Here is a 20,433-nt window from a genome sequence, read left to right on the forward strand (position 1 = left end):
TTTTCAATAGTTGGAATTTTTCGAACATTAACATAAAAAATGGCTAAGCATTCACAGAAAATAATTAAAGAAATAAACAAACACAATTGAGAAATATTAAGTATAATTCGTGTAAACTGAAGCCGTTCTTGATTTGAGTTCTTGCCTACTTAACAATTGCATTTCGTAGTAATAATATTTCTATCCAAGGTCGCCCATTCCATCCTAAATCGCTACATGCATTTCATAACATTTTATTAATTGTTTTGAATAACTTTCGGTTCCGTATTTGCCTTGCGAGATAATTGTTTACATTGTTTGCTTTCGATTTTTTTTGCGTATTACTGGGACTCCGACTCAAGGTGGAGGTTTTTTCATTACTGGAGTTCAACAACTGCAACCGATATATGATTCAATAGGTATACGGTATAGGTATACGGTACAGGTATACACATATATATATAACAATGTTTTGGTAAACTAATATTACGGCTCGTGTCAGTCAGTTAACATTCTTTGATTAATGTTTTTTGTTTGTTGTTTCCACGACTAACTCGGCCCAAAAATGCATTTTAGAGTTTTACACCGTTGCATAACTTTTTGTTTCTTTTTGTGTACTTCGATTGGCTAGTGTAATTTGTATATTAGTGTATTTGTTAGACAATATTTAAGAAAAAGTTTAGGGTTTAAGTTCAAGTTCAGAAACATTTCATTAAGGTTTAAATGAATTAGCTAAACTTGTTGTAACGCTGAAAAAGGATGCTGTAAGTAAGATACTCGTAACATTTCTTTGCCTCTTTTCTGGCCTGGTTATAATTTCCGATAGGTATGTTCTTTGCTTTTGTTGTATATATATAGTATATGTAGGTAGATATATATAGTAGATTGTATAAAAAATCTTTGCTAAGTTTGCCTGATGTGCTGTCAATGTGTAGATGAGGTAAGTTGCAAGAAGCCAAAATGGTTTGGTGCACAAAGTTTTCGCCTTAACAATTTGTGGAAGAGTAAATATCGGAATTTCATAGTTTTTATCTTGTATATATATTGTATGTGTGTGTGTGTGTGTATGTATTGCTTTATGGTGTTAGCTTACGCTTCTTCCTCTGTAATGTTTCAAATGTTTTTTGAGCTTGATCTGTTTTGATTTTTGAGTGCGAACAGCTGCACAGTTGAGACTGTAAACGGTCCACATGCGGAGTGAGTTAATGACAACCTTTGGTTAACGATCACTTGGGGCTCTCTCTATGGCTTGTCCTGTTCAGTTGGTGTCTTGGGGGTGTAGCCTGAGCTGAAGCTACTCTTGAACTGATACTGACCGAGCAGAGAGGAAGTACCCGTCCCGCCCAGGGAGCTGCTGGTCAAGGGTTCCCTTAAAGTGAACGACATCATGGGATTGTACACCCCCGTGGAGTAGGTCAGAGAGCTGGTGGTGCTCTGACTTGCACTAGTGCTGGTAATGGGTTCGCTTAAGCGACTCCCCAAGCTGCTGGCGAAGCAGTAGGGCACAAAGGAGATCGATGTCGTGCTGCTGGCTGAAGCGGATGTTGTGGTGGAGGTGAGCAAGTTGTCGGTGCTACGCAGCCGCAGATCGGAGGAGCTGCTGCCGCCGGGTGAGAGAGGTTTCCCGGCGGCGGCCGTGTGCGTGCTGAGATATGAGTAATTGCTGCCGCCGGGCAGGGAGAATGTGGAGGGGCCTGCATAGCTGCTGGACATGAATGAGGTGATGCCAGTGGTGGTGGCGGTGGTAATGGGGTTGGAGGTGCTGCTCGTGGTCGAGATCGATTGGTAGAGATCGCCATAGCTCTTGGCGGTGATCGAGGGCGACACCACCGGGGAACGGCTGGGCGGGCGGGAGAGGGTCTGTTTCTCGATTTGTTTCTCCGTAAGGAAGCGATCATAGAAGGTCGAGGTCACCGTGGTGTGGCGGATCTCCAGCTTGGCTGGCTGGTAGGCAGGAGCAGGGGCATTTGGACGCCTGTATGGATCGTAGGGCTGTCGGTAGGGTGACACGGGCCGGGGGAAACTGCTATCGGTAATCGTTGCTGTGCTGCCTGTGCCTGTCGTCGTTGTGGTTTTTGTTGTTGTTGTTGTTGTTGTTGTTGTTGTGGCGTTGTAGTTGTAGTTGTAGTTGGTGGTATGCCGTGTGGCAGTGGATCGGGTCTCGTATGGTGAGCTCAACGGTGTTCTGCAGGCCGAGCGTCGATCGTCCGCGTACTTGGCGCACGTCTCTTCTAGTTGTCTATCTACTTTGTGAAACTTTGTTAAACTACTCCCGCTACTTAGTTCGCTACGATTATCAGCAAAATAATTTGGCAACATATTATCACGTCTTACCCTACTGCTCTCGCGCTCCTCCCGCTCCTCCTGCTCGCGCCGCCTGCGCGGCGACAGATCCCTGCTGAGGTCCCGGTGCGAGCGATGATGCAGCGGACTCACGTCCCTGCCCAGCGGGCTCAACGAGCGCCGGGACTCGGCCGAGCCCAGCGAACGATGCTCCGAGGTTATCCTTATAGACGGCGTATAATCGCTGGACCGTTGCATGGTCCTGCCCCGACTCTCGCTGCGACTGTGGGCGAGATCCTCCGCCGAGCTCTTCTTGCAGGCAAAATGCAGCGAGTCGGAGAACAGCGAGTCAATGTATCGCTGGCACTTCTCCTTCTGGTAGGGCTTCTCCTCACACAGCGTATCGATGGACTTGATGGTGTTCTTGATGGAACTGAGTCGATCGTTGATGTTCTCACCCGTCGTCCTCAGCGGCACGCCCGTGTGCGTTCCGGTGCGTGTGATGGGAGACGTTTCCTACAAGGGATTCAAAGGATTTTTAGTGGTAATCTTCAAGGGATGGAATAGGAATATTGTTTCACAGAAAGGATTATCTAGAGAGAGTATTTAAAATATATATATGTGAGTCGGTGTTCGAGAGAGTTTCCCCCTTTCGACTGGCTACTTACCCTCATGAGGCGACTGCCCAGAGCATCTAGAGCCTCTGTGGAGCTGCTGCTGTAGCTGCGAATGCTTGACGGCTGATCTGCAAGAGTCTTCTTAAGAATACGTTGAAGAATTTTAATATTCTCCGAGAAACAAGCCAAAACCTCATTTGTGGTGCCCACCATTCGTTCGCTGGACTGTCGTGACTTTGGGCGCGGCGCCTCCTCAAAGTAGTCCTCGTCCTCGTCCCGGAACCGTATCACCTTGGGACTGGTGGGTCGATAGTGCGTGCTTGTGTGCTTGTGCGTGTGCGAGTGCGTGGAGTAGTCATCGGGGTCATCGCGTCGCATGGCAGACTTTGGCGTGGTGGCACCCCCACGGCGAGGACTCTGTTCGCGCGACTTGGCCGCCTTGAACTCCTCAAAGGAGACTGACGGCGATATGACATTCTTGAGCTTTTGGTTAAAGGCCTTGTAGTCCTTTTGTGTCTTAAAGTCGAAGCTATGCTCCTCCTCTAGGGCCCGCATGCGCACGTCCAGCTCCTCGGCCGTTGGGGGCTCTGGCCTGCCCGGAGAGCTGACCAGACGTTCCAGATTGTGCACCGGCGTGCGGGGTTGCTGCTCTTCCAGCATCTTCTTGCGCTTCATGTCCTCGATGGTGGGGGAGCGGGAGCGGGAGCGGGACTTGTGTCGGGAGGGACGGACCGGAGACCTGAGCTTCTCGTCCAGCAGGCGAATGCGATGCTCCAGCTCCCCGGTTGTGGGTATTTCGCTGTCATCGGGACTCGGATCCAGCAGCATTTCGAGCGGATGAATGGCCGGCTTTCGATTGGGATCGTTCATGCGCCTGGCCAGATTCTCCTTCGACTTGGAGCGCACCAGATCGAGCACTCGATACTTGTACTCCAGATCATCGGAGATGGGCAGATCATTGGGATGCGCCTGGCGACGCACTGGCGAGGTGTAGGGACTTCTTCTCATCTTCTTTTCGGATGCGACTCGAGTCGGCGATGAATGCGGCGACGTCTTCTGGCGCTGACGAGACGGGGATGTGTACGGAGATGTGTAGGGCGAGGCGTACGGGGACTTGCTGGAGGCCTTGCGCGATGGAGAAGTGTACGGCGACTTGGTGGCTGTTTTGCGCGATGGGGAGGTGTATGGCGACTTGGTGGCCACCTTCCGTGCAGGACTACGCGAGCGTTGGTTGGCTGGAGGTGCGGGTGGCTCCTCCCTGGATGGTGTCTCCTCAACTTCGAGCTCGTCCAGGCCCTTGCCCTCGCACAGCTCTAGATACTTGTTGAGGTCCTTCTCGTGGGAGAGCGAGTATTGCAGCTTGATCCTGCGCTCGATTTCCTTCAGCCGCTGCTCCACATCGATCTTTTCCACATCCTCGAGCAGCTTAATTTGACGTTCAAGCGAACGAAAGCGTGCCACCAGCTCCTTTGTCGAAGGTAAGTAGACAGTTTTCCGTTTCAGGTGATGCTTGACCGGATTGGGTCCCCAGTCATAGTCGTTTGGCTCCGTTTCCGCCTCCGCATCTAGCTCTGCCTCCAGCTTGTCTGCTTTTGGCTCTTTTTCCAGCTTTTCTTCGGGGTCTGCAATGGTGAAATCCTGAATCTCTTTGGTCAGATCGGTAATGGCCTGCGCCTGCTCCACTTGCTCGGTGGAGGGCTTGCTCTCAGCTCGTACCAAGCGACCATCTTCGGACTTGACTAAATTCCGTTCGCTGAGCTGCTTTTCCAGTGCCTGAAACAGATCTTCGAGCTCTTCGGTGTTGGCTCTGGTCAGGCGTCTGAGTCTTGAGGTTTTTGGCTCATTGTCCATGAGCAGCACCACCGTCTTGTTGTTGCCATCCACAGGTAATGCCTTGTCGTTGTCATCGATTGCCACATTGTCTGGCACTTCCTTTGAGGAATCGTTGCAAGTCGGGTTCTTTTCTGGCTGCTCTTTGGAGGACTCTTTTGGGATGGTATCCTCGTCTGAGCAGCATTGCTTTGCTTTAGTTTCTTCGACTTTTGGTTTGTCTTTCTCAGCTGGAAGGGTTTCGATTTCTTTGGTGGAGGTTTCTGCACAAACCTCGGGTTTGATTACTTCTTCAAGTTGAGTTTTTTCTTCTGGCACCTCAACTTTTGGCTCGACCACTTCCTCTTTGACTGTTTTATCGATGTCTACCTCTTTGGCACTGGCCAGAGCTATCTCCTCATTTTCCAGGGTCTTGGTCTCCTTCACCGTCTCCGGCTCAATGCTCTCTGGCGGAGGGTCCTCCAACCTAACCATCTCATCGCTTCTGACATTCTGGTTGTGGCAGTCCTTCTCCTGCTTTTTGTAGGCTTCATCTTCCATCTGTGGTGGCTCTAGAGTTTCATTCTCTGGTATGAAGGTGCCGTTCTTGGCTCTCTCCTCCACCAACTGTGCCTCCAACTGCTCGAGGCGTCGTGCTAGATCCTCTGTGGTGGCCTTGGACTCGCTCCTCTTCCGTTCCGTGTCCTTGTTGACCATCATTTTGATGTTGATGCTGATGTTGATGGGCTTGTGGGAGTCCAGTTCCTCCAGCTCGCCAAAGTTCTGCGTGTAGCGCACCAGCTCCTTGCCGGTGGTGGCATCGATTGTGTCCGTGCTCAGCCGACGCGGCGAGCCGCTGTCATCGCTCCGGGGCGCCACAACAGGCACCACAGCTGCCACAGCTGCCACAGCCGCCGCTGACTTCTCGCGCATGGCTTCCAGCAACTTGAGACTGTTCTCGCTCAGCTGCTTCTCCAGCGCCAGGACACGCTGCTCCAGCTGGCCTTCGGCCAGTGCCTGGCGCGATGTGCTCGGCCCATCAGCACTGCACTCGCGGACATTCGACTTCGATGCAACTTCGGAATCACTTGCACAGCGCTGCTTGTAGAATTTCTTGTACAATTGCTTCTCCAGGAATTGTAGTCGGTTTTCCAGATCGGCCCTTGAGGGCAAATCGGAGAAACGACGAACCGTTCGCTGCTGCCAGGGTTCATAATTTCCCGATCTGTAGTAAGCCGTGTTTGCAGGTGCTTCCGAGGTCTCATCGCCCATCGTTGTGGGTCGCTGTTGCATTGGCAGCTGCCGTTGTCGCTGCTGCTGCTGCTGCTGCTGCTGCGGTTGCCTCCTCTTTGGATTGATCTGACTGGGCTTGAGGTTCTCCTCTCCCGGTGTTTGTCCCTGCATTTTGCTCTGCAGCTCCTCGATGAGTGCCTGCTGCTGGTGTAGCGTGGGCGCCGCCAGTATCCTGAGCTCCGCCGGTGGCAGTGGTGGAGGTGGTGGCGGTTCAGGTATATGCGCCTCGATGGCTACATCCACCAGCTTGGGCGGGGATTTCTTACTCTCCTTGCCATGCAGCGCCTCAAAGCGGCTCTCCAAATCCGCTGTGGATGGCGGCTGTTTCTTCTCCCCCGCTCGTTCCTCGCCGCTCTCTGAGATGACCTCCTGTTCGATCCGCTCGAGTGCCTGGTTCACCGTCTCGCTTTGAGTGGACAAATGATTCCTGCTGCTCATGCGACGTGTCAGGGTGTCATAGCGCTTCTCCAGATCCTCTGTGGAGGGCGGCTCCGAAGCACGTCGCTTGCCGTGATCTTTCTGCGCGGTTTCCTCAGTTTTCTTTGCAGGAATTTGTTCAATTTTTGTGTCGGGAGATTCCTTAATGTTCTTTGTTGGAGGTTCCTCAGCTACTTCCTTGGCTTCCAATGTCTTGCTGGCACTCTTACATCTCTCCTCAGCTCGAACTTCCTCCGCGGATTTCTTTGGATCGTTTGTCAGCAAAGTATTTACTTCCTTTAGCTTCTCATCGAAGGTTTTCATGGCCTTGGCTTCCTTTGCCGGGGTCTCAGTTTCCTTTCGAGTCTGTGCTTCTGTCGACTTTTGATCTTTTGCTGTGGATTTTTCTGGCACAGCTTCTCTGGATGTCTCCAGATTGGTTGTGCTTCGTCGCTTCTCCAGGGCATTGAAACGCTTCTCCAGCTCCTCTGTGGATGGTGGCGACTTGCGTGGAGTCTTTACAGGTTCTTCTTGAGTTTCAAGAACCTTTTCAACCTTTTCGGGTTCCGCATGCTTCGTGGTTTTGGTGGCTTTCAGCTCCTCTTCTGATTCCACTGTCTTGTCGGGCTTGTCCTTTCCCGCAGTGGCTTCCACTTTCTGAGACGTCTCTTTTTTTTCTTCGGGCGTCTTCGTTGGTGTTTTGTCCGTAGCTTTAACAGTTCCATTTTGCTTATCGCTTTCTTCGGCATTCTTTGCACCCTTTGAGGCCAGCCCTTCTTTGGGTTTCTCCTCCTCTGTCTCTTTTTTGGGCTTTGGTTCCTCCTTGTCTTGCTCTTCATCGGGCGGCTCCTTTTTGGCCTTAGCTGGGCTACTCTTCTGGACGCTCATCTTCCGCTCCAGGGCATTGAAACGATCCTCCAGCTCGGCTGTCGAGGGCAGTTTCCTAAGGCGTGGCTGGTCTGATTCCTTTTCCTCCTTACTCTTAGCCTTTTCCGTTCCTTTGTTGCCATCACTTTTGGGTGTGGTTGCAGTTTCCTTTGCCTCTGATTGGGCGTCCTCTGATTTGTGGGGTTTGCTGGTCCTTTCGCTGTCCTTTTGCTCTTTCGCGCCACTGCCACTGCCACTGCCGGACTGCTCTGCGTCACCCAGGTCGATGGGTGCCTTGGAACTTGATTCGCTGGAACTCACTTGCTTGGTTAAGGCATTGAAACGGCTCTCGAGATCGGCCGTTGAGGGAATACGCTCGGACTTTTCAGTCACTTCGGGAAACGGATCTTCCTCCAGCTCCTTGCGCTGCTTCTCGGCACTCAGCTGCTTCTCCAGGGTCTCGAATCGCTCCTCTAAAGCGGCCGTGCTGGGTATATACTTGGGCTTATCACAGGACTGTTCCTGGCTGAAGCGATGCTCCAGCGCCTGGAAACGTTCCTCAATATCAATCGTTGAGGATCGGGTCAGCGTCTTGCGTCTCGGATCGTTACGCTTTCGGCTGGCATTGCTCAGACTGACGGCTGTTGGAGGTGGCGGCTTGTGGGACTCTATCGTCATGCTCAACACCTCCTTGTAGTCGTCCTTGTTTTCGCCGGGAATGTTGTCATCGCGTATCTGTGGTACCTTAGAATCGGCTTCATCCACAGGCTGCTCCCTCAGCTGAGGCGAGGGCATGGCCTTCGCCTCCTGCCCGCCGCTCTGTCCCTCCACCTGAGCCCGCTGCTCCATGTAGACCGCTCGGGCGTCCATTTCCTCTTCGTTGAGGGAGTAGGACAGCTCCAGGCGATTCGGACGCTCTGCACTGTTGACCCGCTCGAAATACTGATTGGTAACGCCATTGTCACTGACATCGAACTGCCGGACAGTGGATACTTCGCCCTGCTCTTCTCCAGCGGCTGCCTCAGTGGCCAAGGGATCGATGGACACCTGTCGGGGTGTGGGAAGCGGACTGATGCAGCTCGTGCCCAGATAGCTGGCCATGTCCGGCATCGGCGACAGCTGACTGGTGCTGGTGATGCCAGGAATCTCCAAGTCCACCAGCAGATGCAGTGGCTCCAGCTTGCTGGCACTTTCCGCTGCAACTGCCGGCTGCTCCTTGGCAGCCGACTCCTTCTCATCCCCACTCTCGGTGCCCATCAGCATGAAGGGTATTTCATGGGAGCTGGGTGCCCAGGACTTGGGTCTCTGGCGCTCCAAGCTCGCCTCCCGTGACCCCGTCGACAGCTGCGTTTTCTCCTTCAGCTTACGCGCCAGCCTCGCCTTTTGCTTGGGACTTTTCTCCGTCGACTTGGGATCATCGTCGTCGCACAGACTGGTGTCCGTGCTGGACCCACCGGGGCGGTCATCCTCCTGCTCGCCATCGCTGTCCTCGCTGTACGAGGAGCTGTCGCTCTTGCCCAGTCGCGAGCGAAGCTTCGGCGCCTTCAGCGTCTTTACGCTGCCCTCGCGCATCATGGCCCGATCCGCTTTGATCTCTTTCCAGGTGAGGCTGTCACGGCGTCTACGAGTGTCATCCGTGTCCCGCCACAGCAGCGTCTCTCCGCGTCGCAGCGTCTTCTCCGCGGAGGGTTTGGTGTGCAGCACAGCCGGCAGGGAGGGCTTCCTGGCAGGTGGTATGGCTCCCAGTGGAGCACTCACCCTCTTGCCCTTGTTGGTGATGATGGCCGGACGACCGAGGAGCAGCTGATTAACCGTCACCGAGGGCTGTGCAGTGTTGGGCGCCGCTCCCTGACGCGCTGCCGTGGAGCAGGCGGTGGTCAGGATGACATGCGCCTGCTTCTGGCGCTCCCTCAACCGATCGTACTGCTTCTTCAGCAACGAAATGTCCAGGGCCATGCGATCCTTCTGCTCCGTTGGCTGCCTGCCCGCTGCCGGTCCCACGGAGCCGCGACGGCCCCAGTTCAGGCCCCAGACGGTGGCCACCGCAATGCGCTCCTCATCCGAATGCGTCTCCTCGTCATCGTAGTACAGTCTGAAATGGATAAAGAACTGAATCCTGTTGGGTTTTTACTCATCTGCCTATTTGATACTCACTGCATTCCCTGCTTGTGTCGGAGTGGGGCAATGTTGTACAGATGCTTGTCCCTCAGCTGCCTGAGATCTGCAATGGGTCCTAGCTTGACGACTCTTTCGATCAGTCCATTCGAATCGATCAAATGGCCGTTAAGCAGCTCACTCGAATAGGAACCCATTTTGCCATAGAACTCATCGGCTGAACGGACACTGAGCACGCGTCTGCAAAGGGCAGAAAGGGATTTATTGAAAGGTATTCGAAAAATAAAAGAATTCCCTCTAAACTTTTCCTACTCAAGCTGCCTTAGCTACCATTTCTTGCCCTTCTTAGTGACAGAATCAATGCAAAAACTTATCCCAAAGTCTACCCTTTGAATTTCATAACTCAACCCGTTGACATTGAACTCACACAGCTCCGTGCTGGCTTTTCATCTGGCTCAGCACTATGTCTAGTCTCTTTATGCCTTTGGCTAACCTTGTTGATATCTGGTTTAGTTGTTGTTGCCCAAAGACACCACAAAAAGTTCCCAAATGACAGAACATAGCATTTCTGGTGGCCAGAAACGAACCGAAACTGCCAAATTGCATTTGGCAAGCGAGAAAAAGTTTTTACCAAATTTTCTAACAGCAGCCTTGACACAAATTCGTGCCAACAAATGGCATGGAGGAAGGGGTTGCAGTTGCACCCAAGAAAAACCCCCAAAAAGACAGAGAAACAGAGAGAGGGACAATTTACTCACTCTTCGAGGAGGCTCCAGAGAACGAGTGCGGTGCGGAGTAGAACATCGCTGCCCTCGATGAGCACCAGATCCCAGACGCGCAGCACACAGGACATGGGCAGGCAGGTGCAGAACATGGTGAGGAACCACTGCATGGTGAAGACATTGGTCAAGGGCGGCTCAAAGGCATTCTCGACGGGTCCCTGAAGGCGCTGCAGGTGCTTGGCAAGGCGGGGCAGACGCGTTTGCATCAGCTCACGGAACACACCCATGTCCGCCTGGAGGCCGCCCATCGAGCCGTAGAAGTAGCCCGTCGGCAGCACACCCTCAACCAGATAGATCATGACCTTCATGGACTCCTCCTCCTCCTTGTCCATGACCTGCAGTATCAAAGCGCCCAGCATGTTGAAACCCTGATGCGAGGCGAGAAGAGAGTTCACTTGAGTGAAGGCAGCAGACAAAGAGCCTTTGAGGAGCACTCACCTGGCAGTAGCCAACCTCCGGATTGTAGCGGGCATAGCCGAGCAGAATGCGCTTCAGCTTGGCCTGGTTGATGGATCCCGCGGGGCCAGTGCACAAATTGGAGCCAGTGCGATGCAGGTCCTAGCAAAGTCGGGGAAAATATAGTCCCGGCCAGAGCAGCTGTGTGCCCAAATGCTCACCTTAACGATTTGTATGCCCAGCTCCTCGTCATCCTCGCGCCACTCCTCGCAGAAGCACTTTTCCCGCTGCCTGGCCCAGTCCACGTTCTTCGACTTGAGGTACTTGTCCGCCAGCGAGAGCCACAGCTGTGATGGCCAATGCAATCAATCAGGACAATCAAGGACAGTGGACAGCTGCAAGCTGATACATTACCTTGCGCCTGAATTCGGGTGGGGTGCCACCGGGCAGACGGGCGACCAGCTTCATGGCATGCAGCCATTGATTGTAATCCGACGCAGCATCCTCATCGGTGACAGCAGCAGCAGTGGAGCCAGCTCCTCCTCCTGCTGCTCCATTGCGTGTCAGCATGTTGGGCTGGTTGGTGGTGCTCCTATTTTTGTTGCTGGTGGTGCTTAGGGTGGTGCTTAGGGTGGTGCTGCTGCTGGTGGGGGAGGTTAGGCTGGCAGCGCTGCTGCAAATGGCTTTCTGTGGCGGTGGTGAGAGGCTAAAACGCATTTTAGGCTGTGCATCGTCTGCAAGAGTCAAGTGAAATAATTCTTTAGTACATCCTCCGGCTGCAATCTATACAGTAACGTTAATTCATTTCTCTACTCAAATCGCTCTCGGCTCAGGGCAGACAATTGTATAATCCCTATGACTTACAATATCCGTGCAGTATGCAAACTTTACATGTACATAAATTACGTTTTTATATAGAGAGAGAGAGAGAGATATTCATGGAAAGAGATTAGTTGGATTTTGGTTTTTTGTTTTGTTTTTTTTTTGGTAGAGTTAGTAGAGCGCGCAAAAGAGAGAAGAAGAAAGAATACAAAGAATATATATATATATTGATATATTTATATAGGTTAGACACACAATCAATCAAGTATTCTGATCCGGATGTTATCAAGAGATGACAGCGAAATGTCCATGTGCGAAACTAAGGCATGCGAACTAACATCTAGAAGTAGACATGTGAATGAAAACTGTTGTGCCATATCATAGTGAAAGAAAGAAGCCAACATTCCACGGCTAAAATGAATCAAGTCACTCCTCCTCCACTCACAGCATCCTTCATCCTTCAGCCTTCACACATCTTTGTGTGAAATTGACCATGACATTTATTGCGCCAGACAAATGGTATGCATTAGGGTGGGGTGCCGTGCGGTGCACAGTGTGTGTGTGTGTGTGTACATACATGTGTGTGTATCCATGTGGAGCAAGCTCTGACATTTCAGCTTTCAGCTTGTTATACAACATAGTTAGCTGCAGAGATCTTACCATGTCAAGCTGACAGTCTCATAGTACCAGAACAACATCCCCTTGGCTTCAACTTATCTTTGACTGGAAGCATCTGCTGTGCTGCCTTCAACCCAATAGCTTTGACTTTATTCCCCACACAACACTCTGCACTAAAGGTCAAGTTAATAAAAAAACAATATTGTGTCTGAAGCAGAGTTTATGAGAGCAGAATAAACTCAGATTGCGTTTGGCTTTGGAATCGATATAAATGTATTTGTTTCTCGTTTTTTTGGCTCGATGTGTAGCCCCAGTTGATGGCTGATAATTTGATTTCCGCTTTATTTTTCATTTCCAGCTTATCAAGCTGCATATTGCCAAGTGGAACGTGATGGAAATGTTAAAGCACAAATCTGCGTACTCAGTTGCCCGGAAAGCGTATGCTGACGATGAATTTTGGTAGGAAAATAAAATTACCATTTCAAATTCCTCGAATTCCCTTGGCAATTGAGGTACTTTTAGGTTCAGGAATTCTAAGCTTTCATTTTGGCTGGGAAATTCATTTAGATGCAGAGCAAAATATAGATAGCGAATGGCCTCTGTCGATTTCGCTTTGAATATATGTGTATATATGAGAGCAAACATGTAGTTAGATGGCCAATTTCTTTTGGCATGTTCTCCTCGAATTTCTTCGCTTATTTACATACTTGAGCAAATGTACATATGTACATGAGCAGAGGTCTGTCTGTGTGTGTGTTTTGGGTGTACCTAAGAAGTTTATTCCAGCAAATTGCGTGTGTGGGTGGAAGGCATTCGCATAATGAAGAGGCAATCATGGGAGCTTTGGACAGGACTTGGCGAAAAGTTAAATTCAAGTAAACATCGGCTGGGTGTGTTTAAGCAAAATTGAGGAAAATACTTAGGCTAAAAGCGGTTGCTCGCCATTGCTCTTATGCCACTCATCGAGTTCATAACTCGTCTGCCCCAATGCAAGCCCGGACTCAGCTAATGAAATAGTAATTGCGCCAACTCTTATATAATGGGGCCCCTAACATCGCACCAATTAGGCGCCGGACATAAAGCATTGTTTATGGTCAGAGGATGGACTGGGTCTGAGTCCATCCACGGGGGGCCCATATTTTTTAGTGCTATCTTTTTTTCGCTCCTCGTGGAAATGCATTTTACATGAGAGATTTATGTGCAAATAACAATGAAAAAAAAAACTTTCTTGTTGGTAATTATTTTAAATGCACCCCGAGAATAACGTGGCCAGGATGTGTGTGTCTGTGTGTGTGCATGCGTTAGCATGTCAAGGCTGTGATTGTTAGGCAGCCAGCAATTTGGCCAAATGCTCAGTCAGGCCTTGACCAGGCTGGGCCAAAGCTACAAGCGGCATCACGTGTGTGAGTGTGCGAGTATTTGCGCCACTTGTGCTTGTGCTTGTGTGCCCCCAACTAAAAACGAATGAAAACGCAATGCAAGACAGCTGGTTTAATGAGCCAAAAGCAACTGGCCCTGTGCGGGCATTTCTACACTGACAAAAATGAAACGAATCGGTGTACCAAAATCTACATGTCTGACTTTACTTCTAATTTAATTTAATTTTCAATTTTCTATTAGTTTAATGTTTATTTTGGGCAGTAAATATTACATAGATTTCATGTTCATCTATGTTTAAATTACGGACATTTACAGGCCACTAAAATATACCGAATCGAATTATATTTCCTGCAGAAAGATTCCCAACCACAAGTAGCTTTCAAAGTGTTGATGAAAAAACCGCTTAAAAAGTTCTGCACTAAACTATAACCCCACTAAACTTCTGCAGCGCATAAAAAGTATAGTTTTTACGATTCAGGGTCTAGAGCTGAGGCACAACACTCCCTTGGAAAACTGGCATACACATGACTAAAAGTTAATTTATCTTCGCTCCGACACCTTTGGAGCAGTTCAAGCGAGATTTACTTCACTCTATATAATGGCCATTTGGCCCATACCGGCACCGGCATTCAGCCACTGTGCGCAAGCAGAGCTTGAAGAGCAGGAAAAGCTGTGTACTTAAACCGTATTTATCCCGAGGGATTGCATGACCCCAAAGCGGGAACACGCAGAGCGAGACAACAAGAGAGACAGAGAACAACAGAGAAAGACTGCGGCAGTAGCGTCAGTTTGTCTGCGGCTGTCTTGGAAGCGAACCCAATCCCAACTGCACTTGGATGCGCAGGCACGTTCAGTGCCATTAGTGTCAATTCGAGCGTGAATCTTCTAATGAATTCCCCCGACCGGCGGCCATCCAGCAGAGATGAGATGAGACCGTGTAATGCACTAAAGTTAATCCTCAATGGTTCATTAAACCATTGCAATGCTTAACCCCAATTCTTATCGGCTTATCGGTTTAACGATTGCAATTTTCTTTTATCACGCGGCACCCAGACAAAAGCACTTCAACACGCGACTCTGCCTGAAAGTGTAAAGGGAATGTGCTTCCCGGCCACTTGCATTATGTTTAAAGTTAAAACCAAAGAATTAGTGCAGCTTAACTTTGATTAAATGTCCATGAGAAGCATTACGCAAACGACACGTGTCCTGGTGGGGTGCCTTTCCAGAACAGGCAATCAATTTGCATCAGGCCTCCCAATGGCCCAAGGCCTGCCTGTCTGTCAATTTCAATAAGATCTGCGCTCAAAACTTAACTGAACATTTGGCCTGCCAAAAACATGCAATTTTTTCATTTTTATTTGTAATTTTCCTTTTGCTTGAGTTGAATTTGATGAGGGATCTGTGCCTGTGACAGTCAGGCTACTCAAGAATTTTTGCAATGGGTTCTTAGGTATGCCCAAAATGTTACCCAATCCAAAAGGTATCTTTTATGGAACTAAACTCATTTCAGCAGGGTGCACAGCAGCTGTAGCTATTATTCGGACGCTGATTGGGTTATTATCTGTTAACTTAAGGTGTCCTTTCTCATAAAATTAAAGTGTTTGTGTGTGTGTCTCATGGTCCTGTCGCCCACCCACATATCAGCTGGTGTCACTTTGCATAGCTATAGACACGCTCTGAGCGTCAGCGTTGCCGTTCACCGAGTGTAAAATAAACAGCGGCGCCGTAATTACAATTTGATGGAAAAAATGTCAAAGATAAAAATACACAAAAATCAAGAACCAAAGCCGGAAGAACAACACACAGGAAATTGTGTGGCTGGCAAATGCTTGTGAAGAGTAGAAAAAAAAAACAAAAAAAGCAAAAACTTGGCCAACATGCAACAGTTTTACATTCATTCGTATGTATGTTTGTGTGACTAAGGAAGCATTTAGGGAATTTATTGGAAAACATACAGTGAGCAATGCTGAGCAAAAATGGCAAAAGAACAGAAGAAAAGGGTAGTGGGAAAATTCGTATTAAATGCCAGCAAGGCTGGATGAATTGGTTTAATGGGCTTGAACGCCCCCTTTCAACTACGAAATAATGGAAATTTATGCCAGCCCTTTGGCGGGCGGAAAATAACTCTTTCAGTTACAAAAACAAAAATGCAAATGTTAATTACGAGCGGCTGCCAAAATAAGAATTGTGCGCGTCTAGCATGAGTAATATGCCTGGACGGGAGGTGCACGTGTACGAGAATGCTAAATATGTGTGTGTGTGTGTGTGTGTGTTTGGTAGTGGGTGTATGGATAAGTGTGGATGTGCATGTGTGAGTGGGTGTTTTGCCATTTGTGATGCTGGACAAATATCGTATGGAATATGCAGCAGCGTTTTGTTTCTGTCTGTTCAACTTCTTTTGCATAAATTACCTTTTCGCAGATATTTTGTTAGTATTTCGTTGTTAAATGTACAAAGATAAAGACACAGATAAAGAGAAAGATATATGGAGAAAGAGTTAGGTTTAGTTTGGAAACGAACAAGCCGAAGCATGTATTTTTGGAATATTTTCTGGCTTGTTTAGTTTGACATTTGACTTTGAGAGGCGCTAAAAAAACACATGAATCGTGGATTAATCACTCCAGAGATGCAGACACAAGTATGTATATTATATATATGTATGACTATGTATATATAGAGACTGAGTGTTTGGTGTGTTGGTTGGTGCAGCTTTTGGCATAGTTACCCATGTTAAGTAAACGTGCGCCTGTCGGTATGCTATGGTTTCAGCCACTGCCCTTGTCTCAGCGACTCTTTGTTGTAGTTGTAAGTAGTTTGTTCTTGTTGTGGGGATTCTCTAGTTATTGTTTTACATTTTTGCTTTAGTTGTTGTCGTTGTGGTTGTTGTTGTTGTTGTTGTTGTTGTTTTGCTGTGGCCTATTGTATTAGTTACACAAGATTTACATAAAAACACGTACATAGATTCACTTAGACATAAGCATGCTTCTACACAGTACATATCTGATTACTACTAGTCGTAGTATATGCTATATTTGTATATAAGGTTGTGGCATGCTACGGTTATATAACTTTGACGTCAAATGTCATTGAAAGCTATCTTAAAACAAAACACAATCAACTCTCACAGAAACAGCCACAGCCACAGCCACAGCCACAGCCATTCAGACACGTAAAAAGAGAAGAAAGGAAAACCTTGACAACCGTGCAACTGCAGACGAGAACCCGCTCTCAATGCCTGGCCAGGCTAGGGGTCTAAGCCATGCCATTGTACGACTTGGCCGTATCATCGATTCCCTGGCTTGACCCACTTTCTGCCCCACGCTTTACGCTTCTGTCAGTGGTTCGCCTAAGTAATTATATTTGCCCCGAAATTCGGATCTAAAATTTCCAAGAATTTAAATATGTAATCTTGAGTAAGCAACCTCCCACAGGAGGCTTAAGCAGAGCATTAAACCTGAGTGTGGCTTTTAATTAAGGCAATAGCTTTAAGACCAACATGACCCCAAGCCCAGATTGTGGCAGTAAGAACAAGCGGCAGAGGCAGCGGCATTGCCCACAGGGAACTTGTTCTATTCATGTTTGCCAAGTGGCTATTAATTGGGTCTCGGCAGCAGCAGTTTGTTTGAACACTGCTCAACTTCTACATTGATTAAGTTCTTTAAGTCGCTCAGACTTTTCCTTGTAGTTTCACTCTCATTCTCTCAGTCATAAATCAAAGTTGACGCGACTCACTGCTAGAGGGATTTGAATGGGTTTGCCCCAGATATATGGATTAAACACTGTTCCCAGCTGAGCCGCACACGGCCTTCACTTTCTGTTTTGTGGGACATTCTTTGTAGTTATGCAATCCGCAATCAACTTTTTTCCTTCTGCCGAGCTCATGAGTGGCGGCAGCACGACATGAATCATACAACCCACAATGGCAAACAAAAATAGCAGCACAGCACAGGACAGGACAGGACACATGTGCGGCAGTCATCAAAACAAAGCCATTTCATACGGGGCGGGCTAAAAACATTTCACGTTCCCCTGGAACAGGAAAAGGGCCGACAAAATGGCGCGCTCGTACATCGAGGCCAAAATCGAGTTGAGGTTTTAATGAAATTCTGCATGGCATAAGTGCATTATTTCGATTTCCTGCAGCTTTTAATTACACCGCACTGGGCCTCGGTCTCGTTTCGTCTTTTGTCTCGGCGATCGATAAAGGTATATTATTCAATTACGCACGGTCGGGACTCACATTCTCACAACAGTCACCAATGCCACTACCGCTGCCGCAGAAAACTCAATTAGAAAGTGCAAACGCATTTCCGAATGGGTGCGAAGGTAAAATAGTAATAAATAAATAAATGGTCGCCTCCGATGGAATGCTCTACTCGTACTTTAAGCACGCGCTCGTTTTTTTTTTTATGACTGTTTTGTTTCGGTGGTTCTTGTCGCTGTTGCCTCACTATGAGAGTATTTTTGTCAAGGGTAACACGGGGCAGCCCCCCACCACACACACACAAACACACACACTTACAAGGAGAGAGAGAGATATGAAAACATAGATAAAGCGGACAGAAATGCTTGTGGAGGCCAGGCCGAGTCCGACCCGACATCAGCAGAGACGCCGACATCTACACGTTGTTATTTCCAACCGCGTGTCCACACACACACACATACACAGCCGTACAGGCAGAGAATGCTTCAGTGTGTGTGTGTGTGGGTGGAAGGGGGGCTGGCCCGTCAGACAGTCTCAGCGTCAGGCACCATCGCCTCATTTTGTGTCGTCATCAACGTGGCCTCCCCCCGAGGCACACACCCACACACGCACACGCTTCACCTGCCCACAACACACGCACACAGACAAAGTTCATTGAATAAAGCAAACGCACACGCACATGCACACACAGACAGAGACACACACACACACACACACACATACACATACATGCACGTTGCGTGACGCTAGCGAGGATTTTTTCAGCGTTCAGCTTGAATTTTGTTTGTAGGCTTTTCCTATTCCGCACTAACGAGGCACACAGCTGAGAGGTCCGCACTTGACTGGGCCAGGAATGGCCTGCAGAGGCAAGCCCAAGCCCAAGCCCACAGCTGTCACTCCGCGGGACATGCGCAGTGCGCACTGCAGCTCCCCACCACCCAGTTATTTTGACAGTTGCTGCACTGAGAGAAAAGTTACTCACATCTCTCCAGTGTGGTGATGATGAACTTGCACAGCACCTCCTGTTGCCGTTTTTTGCGATCCCTGGCTATGAGGACAGTCTGAAGCAGATAGCCCATCAGGAGGATCTCCGTCTTGAGAATATCAGCGACATTGGCAAGCTTGAGAACATCCAGTTTTTCCAAGACTGCACGACCACCCGTCACACCGTTGACCAGGCGGGACATTTGTCCCTTCTTCTTTACTGGGGATCTTGAAGGACAGTCCTCTGGATAGGGATCCATGCCTCCACCAGAGAGCCGCACGCTTCTTGCAAGCTCCTCTTCCTTGCCGTAAATGTCGCACAGCAATTGGGCGAGTAGTTTCTTGGTCTCACTGTTCGAGGAAGGGCAGTTCGAATCTGGGTTATCGGGGCTTTAACTATGCTAATGACGGCCATGGCTCACCTCATTTCGTTGGCTTGCTGATAGAGCCCAGCAGTTGGTGGTTAACTTGAAACTTTAATGTTGAACTGTGTAATTTTTTGTTATTTTTTGGGTTTTTCTTTTTTGAAAAATATATATGCGTACTGAAAAGTAGATACAAAATAATTAACATAACAATCAAGGCAAGTAATTTATGTACTTGATTGCCATGAATGTTGTTTCTAGAAGTAGGGTGGTCCTTCAGTACAATGCAATCTACAAAAAACAAGAAGCGCCCTATAAGTACATCCAAATTAAATTTGTTGAGCCGAAATTGAATACTGCACTCGATGGAATATTTGGAAAGCAATGCGTCAATCTGATACGTCATTCAAGAGTGCGTCAATTCTGCAGATAACAGCAAGAAGGAGGAGGCCGTCAATGACAACGCCAGAAGAAGATTGGAAGAAGTGCGCAATCTTTTGGCAACTTAAAGCAGGCTTTTGTGAAGATGGAAGTACAGCAGAAAAGCAACAGCAAATTTTACAAGCCGCAGGCGACTATGAAATCAGAACCTGATGATCGTCCCAGTGGAGTGGAAATATTGCTAAGAGCAAAGGTGAGAGCGAAGAATGCTAAAAATATATGTTAGCCATTTCTATAGCTAAATCTATAAAAATCTTTCTTTAAAATAAAACTCCTATTGTTAAACCATGATTTATTTTAAACTATTTTTACACATACGATTTATAGGGATATAAATGTCATCAAGTGGTTATTAATGGCAAAAGAAGGTTACAAGCTTAAGGTTTACAAAATGATGGATAACAATGAAGGGATTTCCAAGATTAGCAATGCTAAGCTCTATGCTTTGACGAGGATACAAAAAATCTAGTAAAAGGTGCGATCTATGTGGGTGTTCAGGGAGAAATTGCGATACATGCCGAAGCGCGCCACCTCGTTGGAGAACTTTTGCGGACGCGGATGGAAGCGCTTGGGTATGGTATAGGCATTGGGGGCATAGTAACCGTACTCCGAGTTGCAAGTGCGGTACATGGTGTTGGTGTCGGTCTCCACGCCATAGCCCTTGAAGCGGTCTGCGTAGAAACAAACAGAGTCAGAAGGTAGTCTGTTTTTGTGGCACAGACAGGATACTTACAGGGACACTTGATGTCCTCGCGCTTGTGTAGATTCTCATAGAGTTTGGCTGTCTGGATGACGGGCTTGCGTTTGAGAAACTTCTGGAACTCCAATTGGGGATTGAAGGTCTCCAAATCGTCACAGGCAGGCTCACACATTTTGCCAATGAAGCCTGAGAAAAATTTAACAATTATTTACTGAAAAACTGATGTAAGTCCACGTGTGGTTAGGTACTACAACCCGATAGTAATGGATATTATTGAACAAACGTACAAAGGGCTCAGAGGTTGCTAAGTTTGAATCTGACAGTTGCCAGTCGCCAGTCAGCGGCTGCGCACTGCCCCACC

The 20,433-nt window shown here is 48.5% G+C and overlaps 3 protein-coding genes across 13 annotated transcripts; all 3 read right to left on the reverse strand.

The window, feature by feature from the left end:
• Positions 1-33: 33 nt before the first annotated feature.
• Positions 34-18,601, reverse strand: LOC117589542 (titin). 10 transcript variants are annotated; one of them, XM_034281543.1, is made up of 11 exons: positions 18,312-18,415; positions 16,104-16,294; positions 11,423-11,443; positions 10,973-11,292; positions 10,780-10,905; positions 10,601-10,720; positions 10,139-10,530; positions 9,420-9,620; positions 2,931-9,357; positions 2,314-2,778; positions 34-373 (listed from the first exon to the last, which is right to left on the reverse strand). In XM_034281543.1, exons 2-11 carry the CDS (start codon positions 16,105-16,107, stop codon positions 224-226), a joined length of 8,226 nt encoding a protein of 2,741 aa, XP_034137434.1. In that variant the 5' UTR covers positions 16,108-16,294; positions 18,312-18,415; the 3' UTR covers positions 34-223. The 10 variants fall into 10 exon arrangements, with proteins under 10 accessions (XP_034137434.1, XP_034137433.1, XP_034137432.1 ...); XM_034281542.1 differs by having other exon boundaries at positions 317-2,778; positions 2,931-3,017; positions 3,090-9,357; XM_034281541.1 differs by having other exon boundaries at positions 317-2,778; positions 2,931-3,020; positions 3,090-9,357.
• On the reverse strand, positions 18,557-19,045 carry LOC117589880. The gene is made up of 2 exons (XM_034282150.1): positions 18,989-19,045; positions 18,557-18,917 (listed from the first exon to the last, which is right to left on the reverse strand). The coding sequence occupies exons 1-2, from the start codon at positions 18,991-18,993 to the stop codon at positions 18,557-18,559; spliced, it is 366 nt and encodes a 121-aa protein (XP_034138041.1). The 5' UTR covers positions 18,994-19,045.
• On the reverse strand, positions 18,590-20,342 carry LOC117589544 (UPF0691 protein C9orf116 homolog). Of its 2 annotated transcripts, XM_034281548.1 has the most exons (3): positions 20,106-20,342; positions 19,831-20,043; positions 18,590-18,601 (listed from the first exon to the last, which is right to left on the reverse strand). In XM_034281548.1, the coding sequence occupies exons 1-2, from the start codon at positions 20,242-20,244 to the stop codon at positions 19,838-19,840; spliced, it is 345 nt and encodes a 114-aa protein (XP_034137439.1). In that variant the 5' UTR covers positions 20,245-20,342; the 3' UTR covers positions 18,590-18,601; positions 19,831-19,837. The 2 variants fall into 2 exon arrangements, with proteins under 2 accessions (XP_034137439.1, XP_034137438.1); XM_034281547.1 differs by lacking the exon at positions 18,590-18,601 and having other exon boundaries at positions 19,790-20,043.
• Positions 20,343-20,433: the final 91 nt, after the last annotated feature.

This window comes from Drosophila guanche, unplaced genomic scaffold, assembly GCF_900245975.1.
Source record: "Drosophila guanche unplaced genomic scaffold, DGUA_6, whole genome shotgun sequence".
NCBI lineage: Eukaryota > Metazoa > Arthropoda > Insecta > Diptera > Drosophilidae > Drosophila > Drosophila guanche.